This window comes from Notolabrus celidotus, chromosome 12 (assembly GCF_009762535.1).
Source record: "Notolabrus celidotus isolate fNotCel1 chromosome 12, fNotCel1.pri, whole genome shotgun sequence".
NCBI classification, from domain to species: domain Eukaryota; kingdom Metazoa; phylum Chordata; class Actinopteri; order Labriformes; family Labridae; genus Notolabrus; species Notolabrus celidotus.
In genome coordinates, this window is record NC_048283.1 from 16,774,520 (window position 1) to 16,793,896 (window position 19,377).

The window sequence follows — 19,377 nt, forward strand, 5'->3', positions numbered from 1 at the left end:
TCTGATTCTGATTCTGACAATAGATACACGTAAAATTATGTGTACGGAAGTTGATTATTTCTGTTCAAAACAGCTTAAATTTTCTAAAATATGATGCTTAGAAAAATAGAAAGATTTAATTTTAATATCAGAGTTTTCATTGAATTCATAGAGGCTGTCGTATATACTTGCCATACATACAAATTATTTTAGTTCTGATTTTAAGGGTCTGCTTTATAAGTTTGTAGGGTTTTTAACTTTTTATTTCATTTTATTTTTAATCGCTTCATTTTGCTTTGCACTTCTTCTTGTTTTTATTGTCCACTGTAAAGCACTGTGTTACTTGTATTGAAAGGTGCTATATAAATAAATATTATTTTTATGTTATATTATTACTATTATTATTACCATTATTATTATTATTATTATTATTATTATTATTATTATTATTATTATTATTATTATTATTATTATTATTATTATTATTATTAGCATTACTAAAAAATATAACGCATATTACCCACTGAACTCCGCTCGTCGCTGTGCGTCGTTTTAAATAAAGTTTTCAGCATTCAAACAAAATGGCGGCGTCCTGTGCTCATGCTGTGATACTGGACTGAGCATCGAAACGGAGCTCTTTAAACACCAAGAAGTGCTTATTTGGGATTAAACATCAGGTATGGTCAGTCTGTGATGTGCTTAAACGTCGAGTGGACACCGTCAGTTGATAGTAAACATGTTAGTGTGCCGAGAAAGGAACAGGTGTAGAGAACAGGTAACCGACGACGGTCTGTAGTTAAAGAAACATGACAGTGAAAGCTTCTCTTACCACAACTCATGCTGTGTTTCTGAACTAAAAAGTAAACTAGCTAGTGTGTTTGGGTGGAGAAAGGTACGTGAAACATCTGAATCATGTTTGCACTTACATCATTTTGAATTCTTATTGTTTTTATTAAGAAGATGTTTCTAGAAAAGATATTTAACCTTTACTGGATATAGTGGCATCGCTTTCTTGTGTTTAACACTTTTCCTGTTTTGATTTCCAGGGAGGAATGGCCCCCTTCAGGAAGCTAAGTAAAAAAGAAAGAAGATTATATGTTCAATCCAAGACGTGCTTCATCTCACCAATCACTCCAACATGGAGTCCACTGCCTCAAGATAGCATGCATTTCATCCTGAATACCCTCAAGGACAAGTTGCTTTCCACTGGTCTTCAGAAAAAAGAGATCAAAGTGTTTCGCCCTTGGAAGAAAAAGACAGAAAAGAATCCTGCCTCCTCACCAGAATCTGTTTCTGAGATGACCCAGGACGACTCTGTACAGGATTCCCCTAAAAATGGGTGGACAAATGTGGCAGCCAGAAGACAACTTGCCATTGGTGTTAACGAGGTCACCAAAGCTCTGGAGAGGAGCGAGCTTAAACTATTGCTGGTGTGCAAGTCTGTTAAACCGAAACACATGACGGATCATTTGATCGCTCTGAGTGTAACCAGAGGTGTCCCGGCCTGCCAGGTGCCTCGGCTGAGCCAGAGCCTGTCCGAGCCACTTGGGCTGAAAAGTGTCCTGGCATTGGGATTCAGACACTGTGCCTCCAATGACGATGACATGTTCACTGACACTGTGGAGGCTATTACACCCAGGGTGCCTTCACTAGATGTTGCTTGGCTACACGGTGCTGCGCAGAGTGTTCAACCTCAGGACCAAATTGAGCCTGAGAAGGAGGTGGAGGAAGAGGAGGTGGAGGAAGAGGAGGGGGAAGGTGTTACCAATAAGGGACAGAAAAGGAAACTTAAGAGTGAACCTGAGGTCACAGAGTCTGCCCCATCCTGCACACTGCTACCTCTCAAAGTGAGGAAAATTATTCCTAATCCTGCAAGGAAAAGAAAAACAAAGCCTAAGTCATAGCTGGGAGAGCAAAACAGAAATTGTTAAATTATAGAAAGAGGCATATTTAGAATTTTTTCTCAGAGCAGTAGTTTCCTGTGTTTCTTTAGAGCCCCTCAATGAAGCAGAGTTGTGAGCTACCTGTGAGCCCCTGTCAAAGCTTATGCATGGCTTCAGTTTGGACATTAAATGACATGAGTTTTTTTTCAGGTATGTATAATTTAAGATCGTCCAGATGCTTTGAGGATCAAACATTATTTGGAAAAATGTTTTTAAAAAGTCTGAAAAATCAGTTCTGTATAACATTATTTTTATTCTAACGTATTTTCATGTGCTGCCTTAGATTTATGTTAAAAAGCATCCCAAACCCAGAGTTGGGTTCTCATAAACTTGGCTGACCATTTACACATCTTCTGTATGATTTTTTCTGACATTTCTCACAGCTGTTGGTTTTTGTGTTTGGCATTAACATTAGATTTAATTGAGTTTGAACTGTAGATCTCTCTCTACGCACCTGCAACTTGCTTAAGATAATTCATAATGGGGCGCCGTTGGCCTAGCGGTCCAAGCGCACACCCTATACACAGAGGCCATAGCCCTTGTCGCAGAGGTTGCAGGTACCATTCCAACCTTGGCCAATTCACTGCATGTCCTCCCCCATTTTCTGCTCCCCACATCCCCAGTCTCTCTTCAGCTGTCCTTTCGATTTAAAGGCAAAAATGCCCCAAAATATAACTTAAAAAAAAAAAGTGAACTACAGCTGAAACATTAAACCGATCAGGGCTTTGTTTTTTAGTAACAAAATTCAGCCTGGTCTTTATTTTTTCCAAACTCAAGTTCATCCCCTTCACCAAACAGACAAACAGTTGGTAGAACAAAATGATAGCGAATATATTTATTAGTAGGTTAAACATCATGTCATCTCTAGTTCCGAGCTGTTTGTAATACTTTACAAAGCAGTTGACTTACCTAATGCATTGCAAAGAAAATATGAATGAAAATAGTTCAAAATTAGAAGCAGGTTTTCTGTGTTTGAATGAGCAATCGTTCTAAAGCAGTTCAGTCATTCTTTTAGTCGGTTATGGGTAGAAACCAACAGCTGCAAAACTCTTAGAGAGAAAGATTTGGAGTTTAGGCTGCTGTTTTCATGTTTGAACTAAATTGGTTAAACTTAGTTTGAATACTTGAAGTCAGCTCTACCCAGGACATTTACAATGATGCATCTGTTTCTGGATAATGTGTACTTACAAATGATATATTTTTCAGGCTCTTTTGTAATTCAAAAAATAGTCAGAGTTATATCTGTTGTACTCATACATTAACAGCTGAATTTGTTTTGTAGTCTTATTGTGTCAAAAGGAAGGGCATCAGTCATTCTCCTTTTTAAAGTGAGTTTATTCAATCAAATATCCATGCTGGTATAGCTGACGAGTGTGTTGAAACAGATTGTTATTTGCATGGGGTCATGTCTAAATGATGCTGGTACGGTTTTTCAGCTTTTTCACAGCTTACAATGGATTTGAATAAAAATATTGTTCTTCAGTTAGAGAAAGCTGTATGCCATTTCAAAAGTACACCCTCCCATCCCCTCAAAAATCTTGGTTAAAAAACAAAACATCTTTTAAATAAGGCAGGTACCTTGGGTTTGAGTTCTCACTAAAGGGTGTGGCAAGTAACAACGTTAAAATCGTCACGGCAGCAAAACTGACATGCTCAAAGTTCATTCAAACAGCTGCAGGCAACACATCCGTGACACAACCAACATCCATGAGGCACACCGTCAACTCAGTAACCCAGATTCAGTGATAAATAAATGCCGTTAAAGTCTGTCTTACTGAATGAAACTCATTCCACCTTTCAAGGATAAAAAAACTTGAACCCTGAAGCACTTGCTGTTGGTTGTCTTTTCTTGCTAATATATAAAGGGATGAGAAGAAACTACATCACACACAGTAAAAATAGACAACGAAAATGACAGCAGCCTCTACTTAAGTTTTGCAGACAGCAGACAAACAGTTAACTCAGAGCAAAAGGACAATTATAAAATATTTGTAACTTCTGAGTACACAAGCAGCTCCTAAAAAACAAGTGGTCTTACAACAGCTTTTCAAAGATCTTACACAGGGATGCCAAATATTTGGAAAAAAAATCAGTTCAAGTTGAGCCCCCTTTTCTCAAGAAAACAAAAAAACAGAAATAATGTTTTATGAAATTTTGCAAGTACTATTATAAATATTTGAACTGTTTCACACATTAAGCCACACAACACACACAACCGACAGATTTTTTTGACACACAAATACAGTACCTTTAAAAAAAACATCTAGAGAAGTCAATAAAAATGGACCCAGAAACACAGGGAAACACAAAATCCAAAAGGATGCTCTTACTGATGGCAGGCTTTTGTTAACGCAGCCACTTAACTCCAAATAAATGCTCTTTAGTTCATCCCAAAAAATGCCTTGAATCTTGTGCTCAGTTTTTTAAACGAGACTTTGAGAACACATTAAAAGTGGAAGGTCACATTTAGAAATTTTGTAAGCCATGTCTTGTATTTCTTCTTATCAATCAGCTGCTTTCCAGGGGCATCTGATTCGCTGCTATGAAAGAGGCTACTAAAAGTCATAACTGAAAAACTGACTGACGATGACTCTATTTATAAAAGATAACCAACCCATGCTGCCTGAACCACGATTCACCTGTGAACATCACTTTTCTTAAAGGAAGCCACTTTGAGGCTACAAAAATGTCTTTAAACCAAAATGACTGTTTGTTGTAGAAAATCTAAATAAAAATACCACAGGCAATATTTGAAGTGTAATTTTGTGTTTTCCAGCCTTTATGTTGTTCCCAATTCTACCTCCCCGGCGTGTGTACCCACCATGCCATTACTACTTTCTGTACTTTGTCTCCATTTAAACAAACTTGCAATCTTAACAGAACACCATTCAGCTCCAGAGACATGTTTATAACATAAAAACAGCTCATATCCTTTAAAAAAAACAGGTTGAACAGTCTGTACAGTAGCCTATCAGTGTTGAAATCTGACCCTTAAAAAAAAAAGAATAGACCCTTTTGCTTGTTTATGAACTCAAAAATTGTGCTTCTTTGATGCAATACATTCTTCATCAAAAACCACTGAAACCCACATGGTCTGAACTAACTCGTGACATCTACACTACTGATGTGGAAAATACTTTGGATCAGCCCTCCCAAACCCCGATCTCACACTACAGGAATAAATATGATCTGGCTTTAAATGTACAGGTAACTATATATTTTTAACAAAAACATGTATATCAATGCACCAGGTGGATGAGACCTTTCTTTATGTGTATGCATGTTTGTGTGTGTGTGTGTGTGTTAAAAGATTTGACATTTAAAAGTTGATATTTCTCTTCAGAATACTTGAGGAAAAAAAAATCTTACAGTTCAGCTGAAACACGTTCTTAGCATCTGTAACCCGACTGAGGGCCAGAAACAGCCAGCAGACAAACTCCCAGCCTTAACGATATGAGACGACACGGAAACAATAACTCGTCAGTTGCCTTTAAGATCCTCTTACACTGCAAGTGTGCAGTTGCAGTGGGGACACAATAACTAAATGTTTGTTTTGTGGTCATGTTAACCAGTTGATTATCATTTACATATTCAATATCAGCAACATTAAAACAACATGCCAGTCCCTTTAACAACGCGTCTGCTGAGGGAGAAAAACTAACCAAAATTCACAATGTCAAGGCATCCTCTTGTATGTCAGACTGGTGTGTGTTGTAAATGTGAGTGTGCATGTCAGGAGCATTGTACTGTATGAGTATCTCAGGCATAGCATGACTTCACATTCAGGATGTTGATGATTTCAGAGTTTTCACCTTTGGGTGAACTGAGAATTGTTCTTGATGACACGAGTGCCGGCTGGACCGCCTCCCAGACTCTGGGTTTTTTTTTTTTCTGTTGCAGTTCTCATTGTCTAGCTTGGGCTACCTGCCAGTCCAGGTAAGGTGACCTCTGACCTCTTGATCAGTGTTTGTGTAGCAGCTTGGATGGGGCCTGCTACTGAAGGACCAGGCCAACCTGAAAACAGAGGGTTATAACATTTCATTAAAATCTGTTGCTGTAATACTGGTGATTAGTCCATTCATATTCAAACAAAACGATGCGTATGGTGTAACTGTTGTGCACTGATCGCTAACTGAACTAGAGGACTAACAAAACTAGCATAGCTTAGCTAACATTTCTCCAGATTCTATGACTTTTTAATTGATATTATGTACAGTAGATGATGAAAGCATGAAGTTATTTGCGATTTAACACTGAGGAACATCATTTTTCTGGCACAGTCTCTTACAGAGTAGCGAACCTCTATGATCAAATTTAAAATGAGCAGATATTTTTCAAAACATGACATTTTTCAGTTTTGACATTGTATGTGTTTTTCTTGCACCCTTCCAATTCAAGAAAGGGTTTAAATGATTTACAAAAGATAACAATCAGTTTTTCATCAACATTTTACACAGCATCCACATTTTGTGGAATGGGGTTCCTGAAGATGAAGACAGCCAACGTAAAGAGACTGCTTCATCGTTTTCTCAGCAACCGCTCTTACCTAAGTTCAATGTCTTTTACATTTTCTGGTGCACCTTAATTAAGTAATTACTAGTGTAAAACTAGCTGGTATTTACAAAAACACTTAAACTCATACAGCCAAGTTAAAGGCTATTTTTCTTTCAATATGCACTGCTGCAAATATCTTTAATGATCACTATGTCAGTTTCTGTTAGCTTGAATACAAATTGAACTCCAAGTTTTATAGTGTTATTCAACATCTTGACTGCACTATTTCATTTTACATATATAAAATAGATGTTTACTTCAAGTGACTTCCACCAATAATAGCCAATCATTTCTAAAAACATCAGAATGTGCAAGATGCTGGTTTGTCTGATCATCAGTTAAGACTACAAAAATCATGCTGCTGACCTTATCAGGGTCCATTGGAGGACATTTCCAGTTGTAGAGGTAATACTGCAGATTTCCATCTCCTATGCCAAACTTGAGCTTTTCCAGGAACATCTTATTTTCCATTAGATCCAAGGCATTGAACACATCAAAACCTTTCTGTTGAACACACAGAAGAGGGCACAGAAGAGCTTAGTCATGAGAAATTTGATGAAAACTGTAGTTCACTATGGGCTCTCAAATAATGATTTTACTATTAACAGAGGACATAAATGTTTGCCTTTTTTGTGACTCTACAAAGCCTCCTTTAAAGTACCATAAGACAGCTTCATTGTCTGTTAGTGACATGTGTTTTATAATAGATCTGCACAGAGAAAAAGATTACCAGTTTGGCCAGAATCAGTGCATCATTCATTAAGTCCAGTAGTGGGGTTTGTGTATGAACATTGTAAAAAGAGTAAGCGGCCTTCAGGCTCCTATGTAGAGGGTGATGCATCACGGTTGAGGGCAGAGTGTAGAAACTAGCGAAATCTGTCAGTACACCACCAGCTCCCTGAAAAAGAGTGAAACAACAAGTGTTTAAAAAACAAAAAACAAACAAAAGCTGTAAGTGTCTTGAGGAGAGAAACGATTTCCAGATACCTCTACTACATATGTGTCGATTATGTTCTCCTGAGGCAGGAACCAGTGAGCCACCTCCTCCTCTCCCATAGACGGTGCAAGTTGGAAACGTCTCAGGTATTTCTGTAGCAGCTCGGTTACCTGTTGTATGTCACGCCTCTCCATCGACCGCAGACCTGGAGTCTTGGTGCTCTGTATGGGATGTAGAAATATTAGTCCATATAGGTTTTTGACATTGATAAGAACTGTAAAGAGGCATTGAGGACAGATAAGTGTTTACATCTGGTAGTCTGTAGAGTTTCATAGTTCTTTGCAGGGTCATGTTTCTGCTCAGGTGGGAAAATTTCACTTCCACGAGTTTTCTGGGGTTCAAAGAACGATGCCAATACCTGACAAAGACAACAAAGAAAAGGCACAAAGAGTCAAGAAATACTGGTTTTACTAACTACTGTTTTACCTTGTGGCCCCTTCATACAAGCCCTGATAAAGGGGTACCATGTCTCAGTATAGTTTAGCATACCTGCATGTGGACACAGGTTTGGGCAGCACCACTCCCGCTGTGTAAACTGCCTGAAATATTCCTTCTAAGTTCACCCTCCGTGTGATTTCTCTGATTAGCACGGGGGCAACGCGCTTTGAACGCAACTTCTTATGGACACAAAGGAAGTTGATTTCAACCATCCTCTTCACTCTGGAGCAGCAGAAGGGAAAAAAATGAGACAAGTGAATCACAGCAAAAGAGTTTATATTGCCTCATTTCACTGCTCTGATCCAAATGTTTATGATCATTTATGTGTGCTCACGTGTCATATATGCGGATATCTGCAGGGATGGCACTGATGAAGCCAACAAGCTTCTTATTTGAGGACACTCTCACTCCACAATGCCACTGTGGTAACCAGCCAGGTGGACGCAGAGCCCTGCAGGGAATGTGAAGTGGGAGTATAGACATTGTGTTACGATGTATACACATTTGTTAAGCATTGGAGCAAAGTGATTACCACGAGCGACATCAGGAATGACTGCTTACCATTTTAGAAAGTTTGGAGAATAATCAAATCTGAACATATTATCGTCGTCCTCCACGTAGTTCTCATTTAATAATGTGTACAACTCCTTCAGCTGAGGAAAAACAAGAAAGCTATTAATGTTGTTCAACATGTTTCACAAAAATGTACTTTTGAGCTGCAATGATTAAAACTCACGACTTCATGTCATACACTAGTTGGATTGAAACCACTGACATTAGCTGCAGCTCTCTTTTTTAGGATGTCTGTGACAAACACTGTACTTACTACATCTGCATTACTGAGATCCAGAGTGTCCCACATAAAGCCTTGAGGTAAGGAATATGGCTCCTGTCTGATGTTTTCTTTGTCTGCTTCAATCGGCCCATGACTTGTCACCACCTCGTCTGCAAAAAGTAGAACAGCCTTCGTCAAAAATAGAAAGACTGTTTTTTGATCACATTTCTAATGTACAGTTGTAAATGGTACTTCCATGCTTTTTTCTCAGGTAATGATCAGCTAAACCTGAACATTTTTATTCTTAAGTTGTAAAAAACATAAAACTGCTGATTGCTGCTCTTCACAAGACCTCATGTGCAAGTGCGGTAATAATGATAATGGTAAAAGTGTTGTCAGGAAAGTTCTGAACCTAACTGAGAGTTATCAAGCAGGCATGATAAGAGCTGGTGAAGTGAGAGGTAATGCATCCTCTCTTATCTCCTTAAGCAAAGGTAACTGGAAAATTTCATGTGAAATCAAAGGCAGTAACAGTGTCCAAAAACATTCAAAGCTTCGCACCATTCAGCAGTTCACTCGAGCAAAATGAAGACACAACAGCAGTAGGTTTGTGTCCTTATTATGTGTAAATGACTCATAGCCATAACCTACACAAAAGTAATGTGACTTCTAATAACATTACAAAATTAAAAAATTGAACAAGTGAATCCAAGAATAAAACAATACAAAAGAAATACAATAAAGAAGGTAATATTATGTCTACACACATTCTTCGTCTGAAGCAGGCTAAATGGAAAGGTTTACAGCTCATGTGTTGAGACATCAACACTTCCAGCTGCTCTTGAATCCTCTGACAGCCGTTTTTGTTGCTTTTCATCAAACGTTAAAAGCTGACTCACACTAGATAACCTGAGGGTCTACGCTGCTTCAAACACTGTAAGAAGCTTGTGAATCAAGTAACTTTTATTATGTGGTTTCCATGTTTACATGCCAGCACCAGATACCTGGTTAGAATGCACTAAGCAATTGATGCACTTTTCAAATTCAGTAGATTGTAGTTTCACCATGGGAGAGCTGCGTCAATAACATCCGCCTGGTGTAAGCACAATCCAATCTGTTGCAGTTGTCTTTCCTGAGTCTTTATGAACTCTCCTCCAGGCCTTTCCTTAACCTTATGACATTTCTTTCAAGGAAAAGTGGACAGATAAGGACCCGGAAGTTATATTTTTTTGCCAGTGAAGATACAACTTTGTTTCAAGTTTTTGAGTGAGCACAAAAGCTTGCACAGTCAGCATGCCTAGACTCTGACTGAAATTCTCATCTGGGATGTTCTTGGGACAATTTGAGCAACACAGACTGTGCCAAAATACACCAGTAGATGGCACTGTTTCACAGAGACTCTACTGAAGGATGATGACAAAGATGTTTCTGCTAAAAGCTGAAAGCCTACAGTACAGTAACGGATGCATATTTCAAACCATTTCTGAAACAAACCATTGGACAAACCTTCTAAATTGTATGAGGTAGCAAAAGCATCTTTCCTCAGAAATACAAAAGCATTTAAACATGACATGGGCTGTTTTGGGTAAAATTCAAACAAATGACATGAAAAAGATGAATTTGTCGATCAAAATGTATATGTGCACTCACTTAGCTTCGGCACTGGCTGGGTGTCCCAGAACTGGTATTTGTGCTTGGTTGCCTCATCGATGCTCTTTGCTGGACCCTGGCAGGACAGCAGCTCCATGGCTCTTTGGATGTCTTGCAGCTTTTGTATGGGCAAGCCTGGGTTCTTTATGTAAAGAGGGAACATTAAAATGAGAGATAGTTTGCCTTGAGTACATGGTCAACATGAACCTTTAACTGAACATGTCTGTATACATAAGACAGAATTACCTACAGATTTCAGATAAGTCCTAATGTATACACTAAAACCCAGTGCCTGATAGGGGCCTTTAATACAAAGTTTGAGTCTCATTTTGCTTGGATCACTGCAGTAAACTCAAAAACAGTTATACATGTACATAGTTTATCTGTGTTTTTATCTAAGTTTTTGTCATTTATGATGAGAAAGAAGGCACGTGGGGTCTTAAGGAACTGTTGATTTTATATGTACCATGTGGAAAGGTAAGTCCAAGGGACCCAGTCAAACTCATGGCAAACCAACAGGTTGGTAGGGTATCTATGTGTAGTTCCTCCATACCCGCTTCAAGTAACCTGTCTACCATCTATAGTACCAAGAAGTGGCACCACTTGTTAAGTGGTTTTGGTTCTAGGTTTTAGCTCCTGTCATTAAAGGGTCTGTGCACATTATCACCGGGTCTTCTTCGCACCTTGATCTCCTGGGAGTCAGAGGCAGAGTCAGACTTTGCTCCACCCGAGCTTGGCTTCTCTTTCTTCCTCTTCTGTTTCTTCTTCTTCCTCTTTGCCCCCAAGTCTCCACCAGGACTTCTGCTCACATGAACACAAACAAGTAGAGCACATCATAAACCTGTCCTTTAAACTGCACATTGATAAACTTGTTTCGAAGTTGAAGCAGAAATGGGAAATAAATCATGTTTTTCATTATAAGTCAGAAAACATTTGATCACCAAAACTTTTTTTTTACCCTTGTTGGACTATGGAGCCCTGCTTTTTATGAATGCTCCTGATAAGTTTTTAAAGAAATTAGATACTGTGTATCACTGTGCTTTTCGTTTTATTACTGGTTGCAGCTATCATGTACATCACTGTTCCTTGTACGGTCGTAGACTCTCTCACTGGCTGATTTTTATTCATAAATCTATTCTTGGACTTCTCCCTACATCCTTATGTGTACACGTGTAGAAACCTCAGCCGATATGGCCTACGCTCTCAGGACATCATACAGTTGCAGGTCCCGAGAGTCAGAACTGAACTGGGCAAAAAGGCTTTTAAATTTTGAGCCCCGTTTACCTGGAATGATGTGCAGAAGGACTTGAAACTGACACATCTTGTAACTCTGGGGGAATTCAAGTCAATCATAAAAGACAGAGAAACCAGCTCAATTGGATCTTGTGATTGCACTGTGTAATCATGTAACCATGTGGAACTGTGACCGTATTTTATTTTTACGGTGGCACTGAAGGACAAAACAAATTTACAAAATATGAAACACTTTTACAATGTTGGAGGCAAATTTACATTTTGGACAACATTTTTACATTTTATAAAACAAAATTACATTAACAAAACACTTTTACCAAGGCCAAAACAAATTTACATTTCAGGAAACAAATTTACAAAATTTAAAAAAACACATTTACATGCGGTGAGACAATTTCACAAACAATGTTCCTGAAACAAATTTACATTCATTTTTAATGGAAAGGGAATGTACTAAACACCGGTAATGGAACCAAATGGAGTACCAGTACCAAACGTCGCTCTGTTTGGTTTCTCTCCATCCAAACAAACAAACTAAAGGCTGATTTATACTTCTGCGTTGAATCGACAGCGTACCCTACACTGGGGGTCCGCGTAGCTCCCGTTCCTACGCCTAAGCATACGCACGTAGCTGACGTGCACCTCCTCTAAAATGTAACTACCCTTAGAGCCGACGCGGACCGCAAGCCCTGTGATTGGTCCGCTCGGCGGCATTGTGTTTCCCGCATTTACAGCACTTCCGGTATCCCGGACATCGGCTGTGTATAACGTCTCCTCCTCTCTATTCTTCATGTAATCATGTCTGTATGATAAACAGCAACATATATAAGCTGTAGATTAACATAACACGCTCTGAATCTCTGTGGAAAAGTAAATAGAGATCGTAGCGGGGCCGGAAGCAGGCGACCGGCTATCAGAGAGACCGCACTGCCCTCAGGCGTTTGGGAGAAGAATTGCTGCGTGACACAGACACACCAACACACAAGTATGTGGTGCTCATGTCCACGTTAGCCCCTGCTGCGTAGGGGAGACGCAGAAGTATAAATCAGCCTTAAATGACCCCTCACTCGATCACTCCCGGATCACTTCTGGTATTTGGTACATTCCCTTTCCATTAAAAGTGTTTTTTTGATTTTGTAAATTTGTTTTCTTAAATGTAAAAATGTTTTCCAAAATGTAAATTTGTCTCCAACTTTGTAAAAGTGTTTCATCTTTTGTAAATTTGTTTTGTCCTTCAGGGCCACCATATTTTATTTGTGTTATTTTGTGTGCTTGTTGTGTGTTGTAACCTATTTTGTGCTGCCGTCTTAGCCAGGTCACTCTTGAAAAAGAGGTTCTAAATCTCAATGAGTCTTTGACCTGACTAAATAAATAAAGAAAGGAAGAAAAAACCCAGAGCTTGTTTTGTTTGACTCACGTTAGAGTCCTAATACACAGGCTGACAAACACGAGCACAGCAGCTCTGAGCTAATGTTAGCTTCCATAGCAATGAATGACAGTTGAGCTAGGCTACCGTTAGCTGGTGAACTAACGGTTAGCTGTCATCATGTCATTCAGTCGGGACGTAAATTTACAGGCAAAGGCACACACGTTTAAATAAAACATCTAACATTATAATAAACGTATTTAATTTGCACTTTCCCCGTGGTTACTCGCATGAATTAACGGCCTTGTGGTTCACTGTCTATCTGTATTTGTGTCGGTTAGCTTTACTGCCTTAGCCACCCCGACCGAGCACACACACAGCCAGTCACAAACACACACACAGTCAGTCACAACCAGGCAGCTCACAAACAGGCTCCCTCAAATAACAGTACTGCGTTTTCCAGCCGGACCGGGCAGGCCATCCTCACCCTTGCATATGCTCATTCTCCTCCTCGTTGTCTCCGTCTATCCCGCAGGTGTCCTGGTCGTCTAGCTCCAGGCTCTGCTGGCTCGCCGCAGATTCACTGTCCTCCGCCATCATATAATAAATGTTTTCTTTTTTAAATTGTCAGCCACCGTATGATTAGAGACCACGGGCACCGGGCGAGAGATGGAAAAAACAAAGAACATGCCGAAGGAAACTGCACCGCCTAGAGGCCGAGAGGAGGACAAGCAGACTCTTTCATTTGGACGTCAAGTGGTACCCAGGTAAAACTATCATCTATTTTAAGGTTAACACGTTCATCACCCACAGTGGTGGACAAAGTACACAGCTTCATTACTTCAGTCAAAGTATAGATACTCCAGGTCAAATATTACTCCAATACAAATGAAAGTTGCTCTGTCAACTTATTGCTTGAATTAAAGTACAGAAGTACTTGCTTTTATAAATACTTAAGTATTCAAAGTACTTCTTAAAAAATCTTAAAACATTGTATTTTCAAAATACATAAGTGTAGTCAAGTATACATAGGAGTACATTCTGTTACATCATGTTTATCTAGAAACCATTATTTTAAATCTCTAAAAACTATACCATGGAATAAAAACAGTAACTAAGTTACTCCAAGCACAGACAACTTAGTTTGAAATGTTCATCTGGAATGAAACAAATGTTACATAGCTCAACACGCTTTCTCAGGTTGGACAGTGAATGTTTGTATGTTTGGGCAGAGTGGGAAACAGGGAGAACATTTCAAATGATACGCATCATTCTTCATTTCTAAAACCTCTAACACGGTCTGAAGATATGACCATGGGTGCTCAGGTGGAGAATTATAGCCATCATTACCACCTCTAAATGAACTGCCTGATCTGAGTGAAATTTGCTGTGTTTGCTCCACGTTCAACTGTGGAGACGCACGATATACAGGTACGACTAAACCACTGAGACAAACAGAACTACACAAACACATTTTACTGTCTTAGGGATCAGATTTCAGAAAGAGAAAGAAATTCATGAGCTGACTTCAAAGCAAAAGTAGTGAGTAACTAGAGCACTGATAGAAATGTAGTGGAGTGAAAAGTACAATATTGTCTTCTGAATGTAGTGGAGTAAAAGTAATAAGTATCCTCAAAAGATAATACTCAAGTAAACCTACCTTTAGAGGTGACTTCTGAATGGGGAACTTTTCCTGACTAATTTCTTAGTAATCACATTATTAACAGATGACCATATTAATCTGATCGAATTATTTTGTTTTGCCTGGTGGTTGTCCAGCCATGAAGATTAATAACAGTTTTATATTTATTTAAATGATAAATAACAAGACTAAAAATTGAAAAAGTACCTGTATTACCAATGTTCATTAAAGATCAAAATATCATGATTACATGTTGGGAACTACAACTTTAAAAGTAAAATGAGGTACAAACTATTCAAGAAGGGTAATATTATTATTACGAATAAAGGATTATCTTATCTTATCTTATCTTATTTTAAATAGAAAAAACGAGAAGGTAGTATTTTTCCTATTTGGAACACAACCTGATTTCTAAAAAAAACAAACACTGCCATTCAGTCAAATAGTGACAGATGAGGTATAAGGTAAACATATTTTTTAAAGTGCCATTGTTCCACCCTAAAAATATATCTTTCATTATAGAATGTAAACTTGTAAATAATTTTGAAACAGAAATACATTTTTATTCAAAAACACAGACTCACACAAATCATCCAGTTTGGCTGTTTATTCGGAATAATAGGCTTCAAATATGATGAAAGCTCCCAAGTAACACTCAGGATCCTGTACTGCAACTCCATCCAGAACTAGATGTTGCTGTGGGATACTAAGAGAGAAGAGGCCATTCACAACACCAACTCACACATCATTTTTAACAAGTAGAGGTAAAGGAAAGAAATATACACACTCTGGGATATGATTGCTATGACTACATGAACCTTGAGTGAACGATTGTTGATTATTTTTCAGTCTGATAGCATAAACTCACAGCTGGGGGCTTTGCAGAGACAGGTGAACAAGAACACATTTAAAGATCAACATACCCTCCAAAAACACAAATACAAGAAAATGCACTGAAATGACCTGCAGTTTGGCTTCACATACAAATCCCACTTAGCTCCATCTATCTCGTACTACACTGAAAACGTTGAATCCCTTACTGTTCTTTTCAAAAAGAGATTGTTGCCTTTCTGATTACTGAAGAGGATTTTTACGGTTGCAGCAGCTGGTAGACATTTTCTGAGTTGTCTGCAGTGTAGCTTGTTACACGCTAGTGCTGAGGAAAGTTTACTGCATGCTTTCTTTCTTTCGCAAATGGAAGAGAAAGGGAGGGTTGAGGTAGAGGAGGAAAGCTGAAGGCAAGAGAGGGCAAGAAATAAATAAGGTTATCTCTTCCACAAATATGCTGCAGAGTAAAGGTTGTTCAAAGGCACTTGGAAATCGTAAGAAATAATAAAAGTGGAATAAAGCATGCAAAAAAAGGTTTGGTTTCAGAAAAAAACAGATGCAGTATGAGTTTGCTTTTTTAGCCCCAATAATAAGGCGAATGAAGAACAAAGCCCTTAAAATATACAAAGAAACAAAGAAATAAAAATAGCCTATTTTAGGGTAAAATACTTTATATCAGCAATTAAAATAAGTGATAAAATTACAAAAAAAGGCATCTCAAGCAGCCGTATAAAAGTGATGCATAGCCTTTAGAGCAAAAATATGCCAGTCAGTGGTTCAACAAATACAAAACCTTCATATTATACACCTCACAACATTTTCAGGTTGAAGTAGTTTGTAGTGGCATTACATCCTTACCCACCAGCATGGCGGTGTGTCACATTGTCTGATTATGTTGCAGTGCGAATAGTGGTTTAATTTCTACAGTCCAAAAACGTTATGCCAACACTTGAACAGCCTTCAGGAGCAGCTAGATTAAATTCTAGCAACATATTCAAAACCTTTCAAAGCACAGGATTTGCATGTTTCTGTCAGGGCTGCTTCATGTGAAGAAGCACTCCAAGAGAATTTTGATTTACTGTGAAAAGAGTAGAATCACTTGCTGTATTTGCACAGATGCTCCCAATGTTGAAATATCAGCGTGCCTCCATAAACATTATAATCTCACGCAAAGGAAGTGTAGTGTTACAGTCAGTTGACTGGAGGCCAATATGGCTCGAGAGTTTAGGTTATTACGTTTTCTGTTAGTGAGAATAACCCATCATCTGTTTCGTCAATAGTTCCTTAATGCTTATAAGGCTATTCATTTTAAAAAAGGCGTATATTTGTTGTGCATAAAATATCTAGCATCTTGCCTCCAAAGTTCGTCTCTCCCAAGCATAGTGTACGTCCAGCCAGAGGAGCGCTCCGAGTATGCAGAGGATGACAACGGTGGTCACTTCATAAAAGGAGCCCTGTAAGTTCGTGAAGGATCTGAATGGTCACCTCATGTTCTGGACTGGAGGGGATCCCAGTGCTGAAATACTCTTTCAGTGCTACGATACAAAAAACAAAGGGCTTCAATTTCCTTCATGTTCTGGTCCAGGCTAAGTGGAAGTCATGGTTACAGGGCAGGTTCACATTTTTTCAAGTCTGTTTCTTAACACAACGTACCTATATGTACAAATGAACAGTGCTGATTTCTGTAATTGTTCCTCCCGTTCCAGTAACATTTACATCTTTTTCTTAAATGATTTTAATGCAAGAGATCACAAACAGAATCCACAGCCTGTGATCTTTGTTTAAATCCACTTTAAAGTTCAATAGATGTTATTATCTGTGATTCATTTTTTAGTCTCATTAAGATAAAACTAATTTTCTGAGCATGCCTTTCATGCAAAAAAATGTCTGTGTAAATTCATTCCTGGAGTATCTATTAGACCTGCACAATTCTGTACAGAGAATTAGAGTGTATGCTTCACTCTGTCTGTATATACAGGATTTTCAAAGCTTTGACAGCATGCCTCTGTTGTATGCTGTACATTTAGTCATGCTAGTCCTGGTGTTTTTAGGATTAAAAGCTAATTGTTTGTATAATATTAGGTTGAATTAAGTACTTCATATATGCCTTCAAAGAGACTGTACTCTGGAAGATTCCTACTTAAAACTTAGAAAGCCAACACCTCAGTTTGGCTATCGATTTAGGATTAATTTTTAAAACATTTTTAGTTCTGTTTTCTTTTGTCCCAATACTTTGCATCATACATCCTTTTAAGAGGGGCCAGTTTGTACAGGAGGAACAATTAAAGCAAAAACTTTCTGTGCACATACAGGATGTGAGTGTTGTTGTAATAATAAAAAATGTGAATCTATCCTTTAAGTGGTAATATGTGGATCATTTCATATTGAAGGCCAGCAGGGGTCGCTCCTCTCGTCTCTGCCATGGACTCTTCTTCTCCTCCTCTCCATCCTCGTGTCCTCTTTCATCATCCGGAGAGACTGAGAGAAGTGCATTGTCAGTCCTGAAAGTCTCTCCTTCCGGTGTTGGCAGAGGAGGAGGAGAAGAAGGAGATGAAGAGGAGAGTGATGGTGGCTCCTCTTGTATTTGTACCTCTTCTACTCTCTTCTCCTCCTCCACATCTCCCTGCCCCTGATCCCCTCTCTGCCCCTCCGGTTTGTTTGACACAATGGGTCCGGTTTCACTGTCCTGCGGGCTGCACTTGGGCGTCTCCTCCTCGCTGCCTCCAACGTCCACATCATCCACATACACCAGCTGAGTGTAGGCCATGGCTGGTGTCAAGCCTTTTGACCTGTCTTTCTCAGTTTCTCTCTCCACCCGCTCTACGTCTCTCGCCCTGGGTCTCACTCTTGGCTCATTTAGGTCCACACCCGAGTCCAGACTAGCACCGTTGCCATGTTTGCGCTTTCCACCACTGCCTTTTACCTGCTGTCCTCCTACACCTGGCCCATTGCTGTGGCACCCTGCCCGCTGGAGGTCTATGTAAGAGTGTCGAATATGAGCGTTTGAGCGTCCATCAAGGGAGACAAACCAGGCTCGCGGATGAGGCAGAGGCTTCCCTCCTCTTAGCTCCATCAGAGTCTTTTCAGCCAACAAGGTGTCCTCGATGTTTATTTCCACCAGAGAAGTCTCCCCAAGTGCTGCCGGGATCGACAGAGACTCTGACAGGCCACGACCCTCTGTGTCACCCTGCTTGGCGGGACCTGTGGGGCAGTCTATTGCGGTTTGCCCCAGGGGCTGCTGGGAATGAGAGGCATTGAGCTCTGCTTGGATTGTCTCCAGATCGCTCTGCTGGTCAGTCTGCAGAAGGAGGGCCTGTCCAGAGAGAGGATGCTCCCCTGGAAGACGCATGTAGTGTGCTGGGATCACCAGGGTGGGGCGCACCCTCGGGTAGCCATCACCTCCACTGAGGAGGTCCACAGAGCCGCAGCAGAGAAGCTGCCCGGGCCTGGCAAGCAGAGTGGGACTGGGACGCTCCAGGTGGTCCACAGAGCGGGACAGAAGGTAGTCGGGAGCTCTGCACTCACATCCCTCCCCTCTACTCGGGGAGTGAGGAGGAGAGGAGGGAGAGAGACAATCAGCATGTCCGACACTGCTCAGCCGGTGAGCTGATGCCGGACCGTGATTAGATGACAACAGCTGGTCTGACACTGGGTTGCTTGACGAGCAGACGGAGGTGTATGATTGACGGTAGCCCCGGTCTGTGCCCGATGAAAGAGCAGACTTTAACTGAAACGTCTCCACAGACTGCCGGTAGTCTCTGCTGCGAGGAGTCAAGTTGCCAAGAGATGAGCCGTGGTGGCTGTTGTTGCCGAGAGAGGAGCGGCTGTGTTTGCTTTGATGGATTATGCTGTGCTGACGTTGATTGTCTTGGTGTTCGTATGAGAAAGGCTTCAGCATCGGTGTGGTCATATCAGGCTCAGTCGCTGTGGAGACAAGCTCCAGCTGCACCT

General features: G+C 39.9%; 3 protein-coding genes across 5 annotated transcripts in view; 1 reads left to right on the forward strand and 2 right to left on the reverse strand.

Annotated features, from left to right (window-relative positions):
* Positions 1 to 520: 520 nt before the first annotated feature.
* Positions 521 to 3,395, forward strand: rpp38 (ribonuclease P/MRP 38 subunit). 2 transcript variants are annotated; one of them, XM_034697505.1, is made up of 2 exons: positions 521 to 656; positions 1,026 to 3,395. In XM_034697505.1, the coding sequence occupies exon 2, from the start codon at positions 1,032 to 1,034 to the stop codon at positions 1,881 to 1,883; it is 852 nt and encodes a 283-aa protein (XP_034553396.1). In that variant the 5' UTR covers positions 521 to 656; positions 1,026 to 1,031; the 3' UTR covers positions 1,884 to 3,395. The 2 variants fall into 2 exon arrangements, with proteins under 2 accessions (XP_034553396.1, XP_034553397.1); XM_034697506.1 differs by lacking the exon at positions 521 to 656 and adding an exon at positions 668 to 871.
* On the reverse strand, positions 3,240 to 13,790 carry nmt2 (N-myristoyltransferase 2). Its single transcript, XM_034697504.1, has 12 exons — positions 13,444 to 13,790; positions 11,020 to 11,137; positions 10,337 to 10,478; positions 8,738 to 8,856; positions 8,473 to 8,564; positions 8,246 to 8,362; positions 7,963 to 8,133; positions 7,723 to 7,831; positions 7,464 to 7,634; positions 7,207 to 7,374; positions 6,843 to 6,980; positions 3,240 to 5,936 (listed from the first exon to the last, which is right to left on the reverse strand). Exons 1-12 carry the CDS (start codon positions 13,554 to 13,556, stop codon positions 5,916 to 5,918), a joined length of 1,479 nt encoding a protein of 492 aa, XP_034553395.1. The 5' UTR covers positions 13,557 to 13,790; the 3' UTR covers positions 3,240 to 5,915.
* Positions 13,791 to 15,190: 1,400 nt separating this feature from the next.
* The window catches only part of fam171a1 (family with sequence similarity 171 member A1), a 29,610-nt gene continuing 25,423 nt past the window's right edge, over positions 15,191 to 19,377 (reverse strand). For both annotated transcript variants that reach the window (XM_034697502.1, XM_034697503.1), the window contains one exon: positions 15,191 to 19,375. In XM_034697502.1, the coding sequence (XP_034553393.1) occupies positions 17,801 to 19,375 (1,575 nt within the window). In that variant the 3' untranslated portion in view covers positions 15,191 to 17,800. The remainder of the gene's footprint in view (positions 19,376 to 19,377) is intronic.

What these genes read in the sequence shown, in the direction of transcription:
- rpp38 (XM_034697505.1), top strand. Translation starts at nt 1,032, where the DNA reads ATGGCCCCCTTCAGGAAGCTAAGTAAAAAAGAAAGAAGATTATATGTT.
- nmt2 (XM_034697504.1), bottom strand. Translation starts at nt 13,556, where the DNA reads ATGATGGCGGAGGACAGTGAATCTGCGGCGAGCCAGCAGAGCCTGGAG. An exon ending in TCTCCAAACTTTCTAAAATG is followed by an intron (nt 8,363 to 8,472) that starts GTAAGCAGTCAT and finishes CATTCCCTGCAG; the next exon opens with GGCTCTGCGTCCACCTGGCT. An exon ending in CACTGATTCTGGCCAAACTG is followed by an intron (nt 6,981 to 7,206) that starts GTAATCTTTTTC and finishes TGTGTTCAACAG; the next exon opens with AAAGGTTTTGATGTGTTCAA.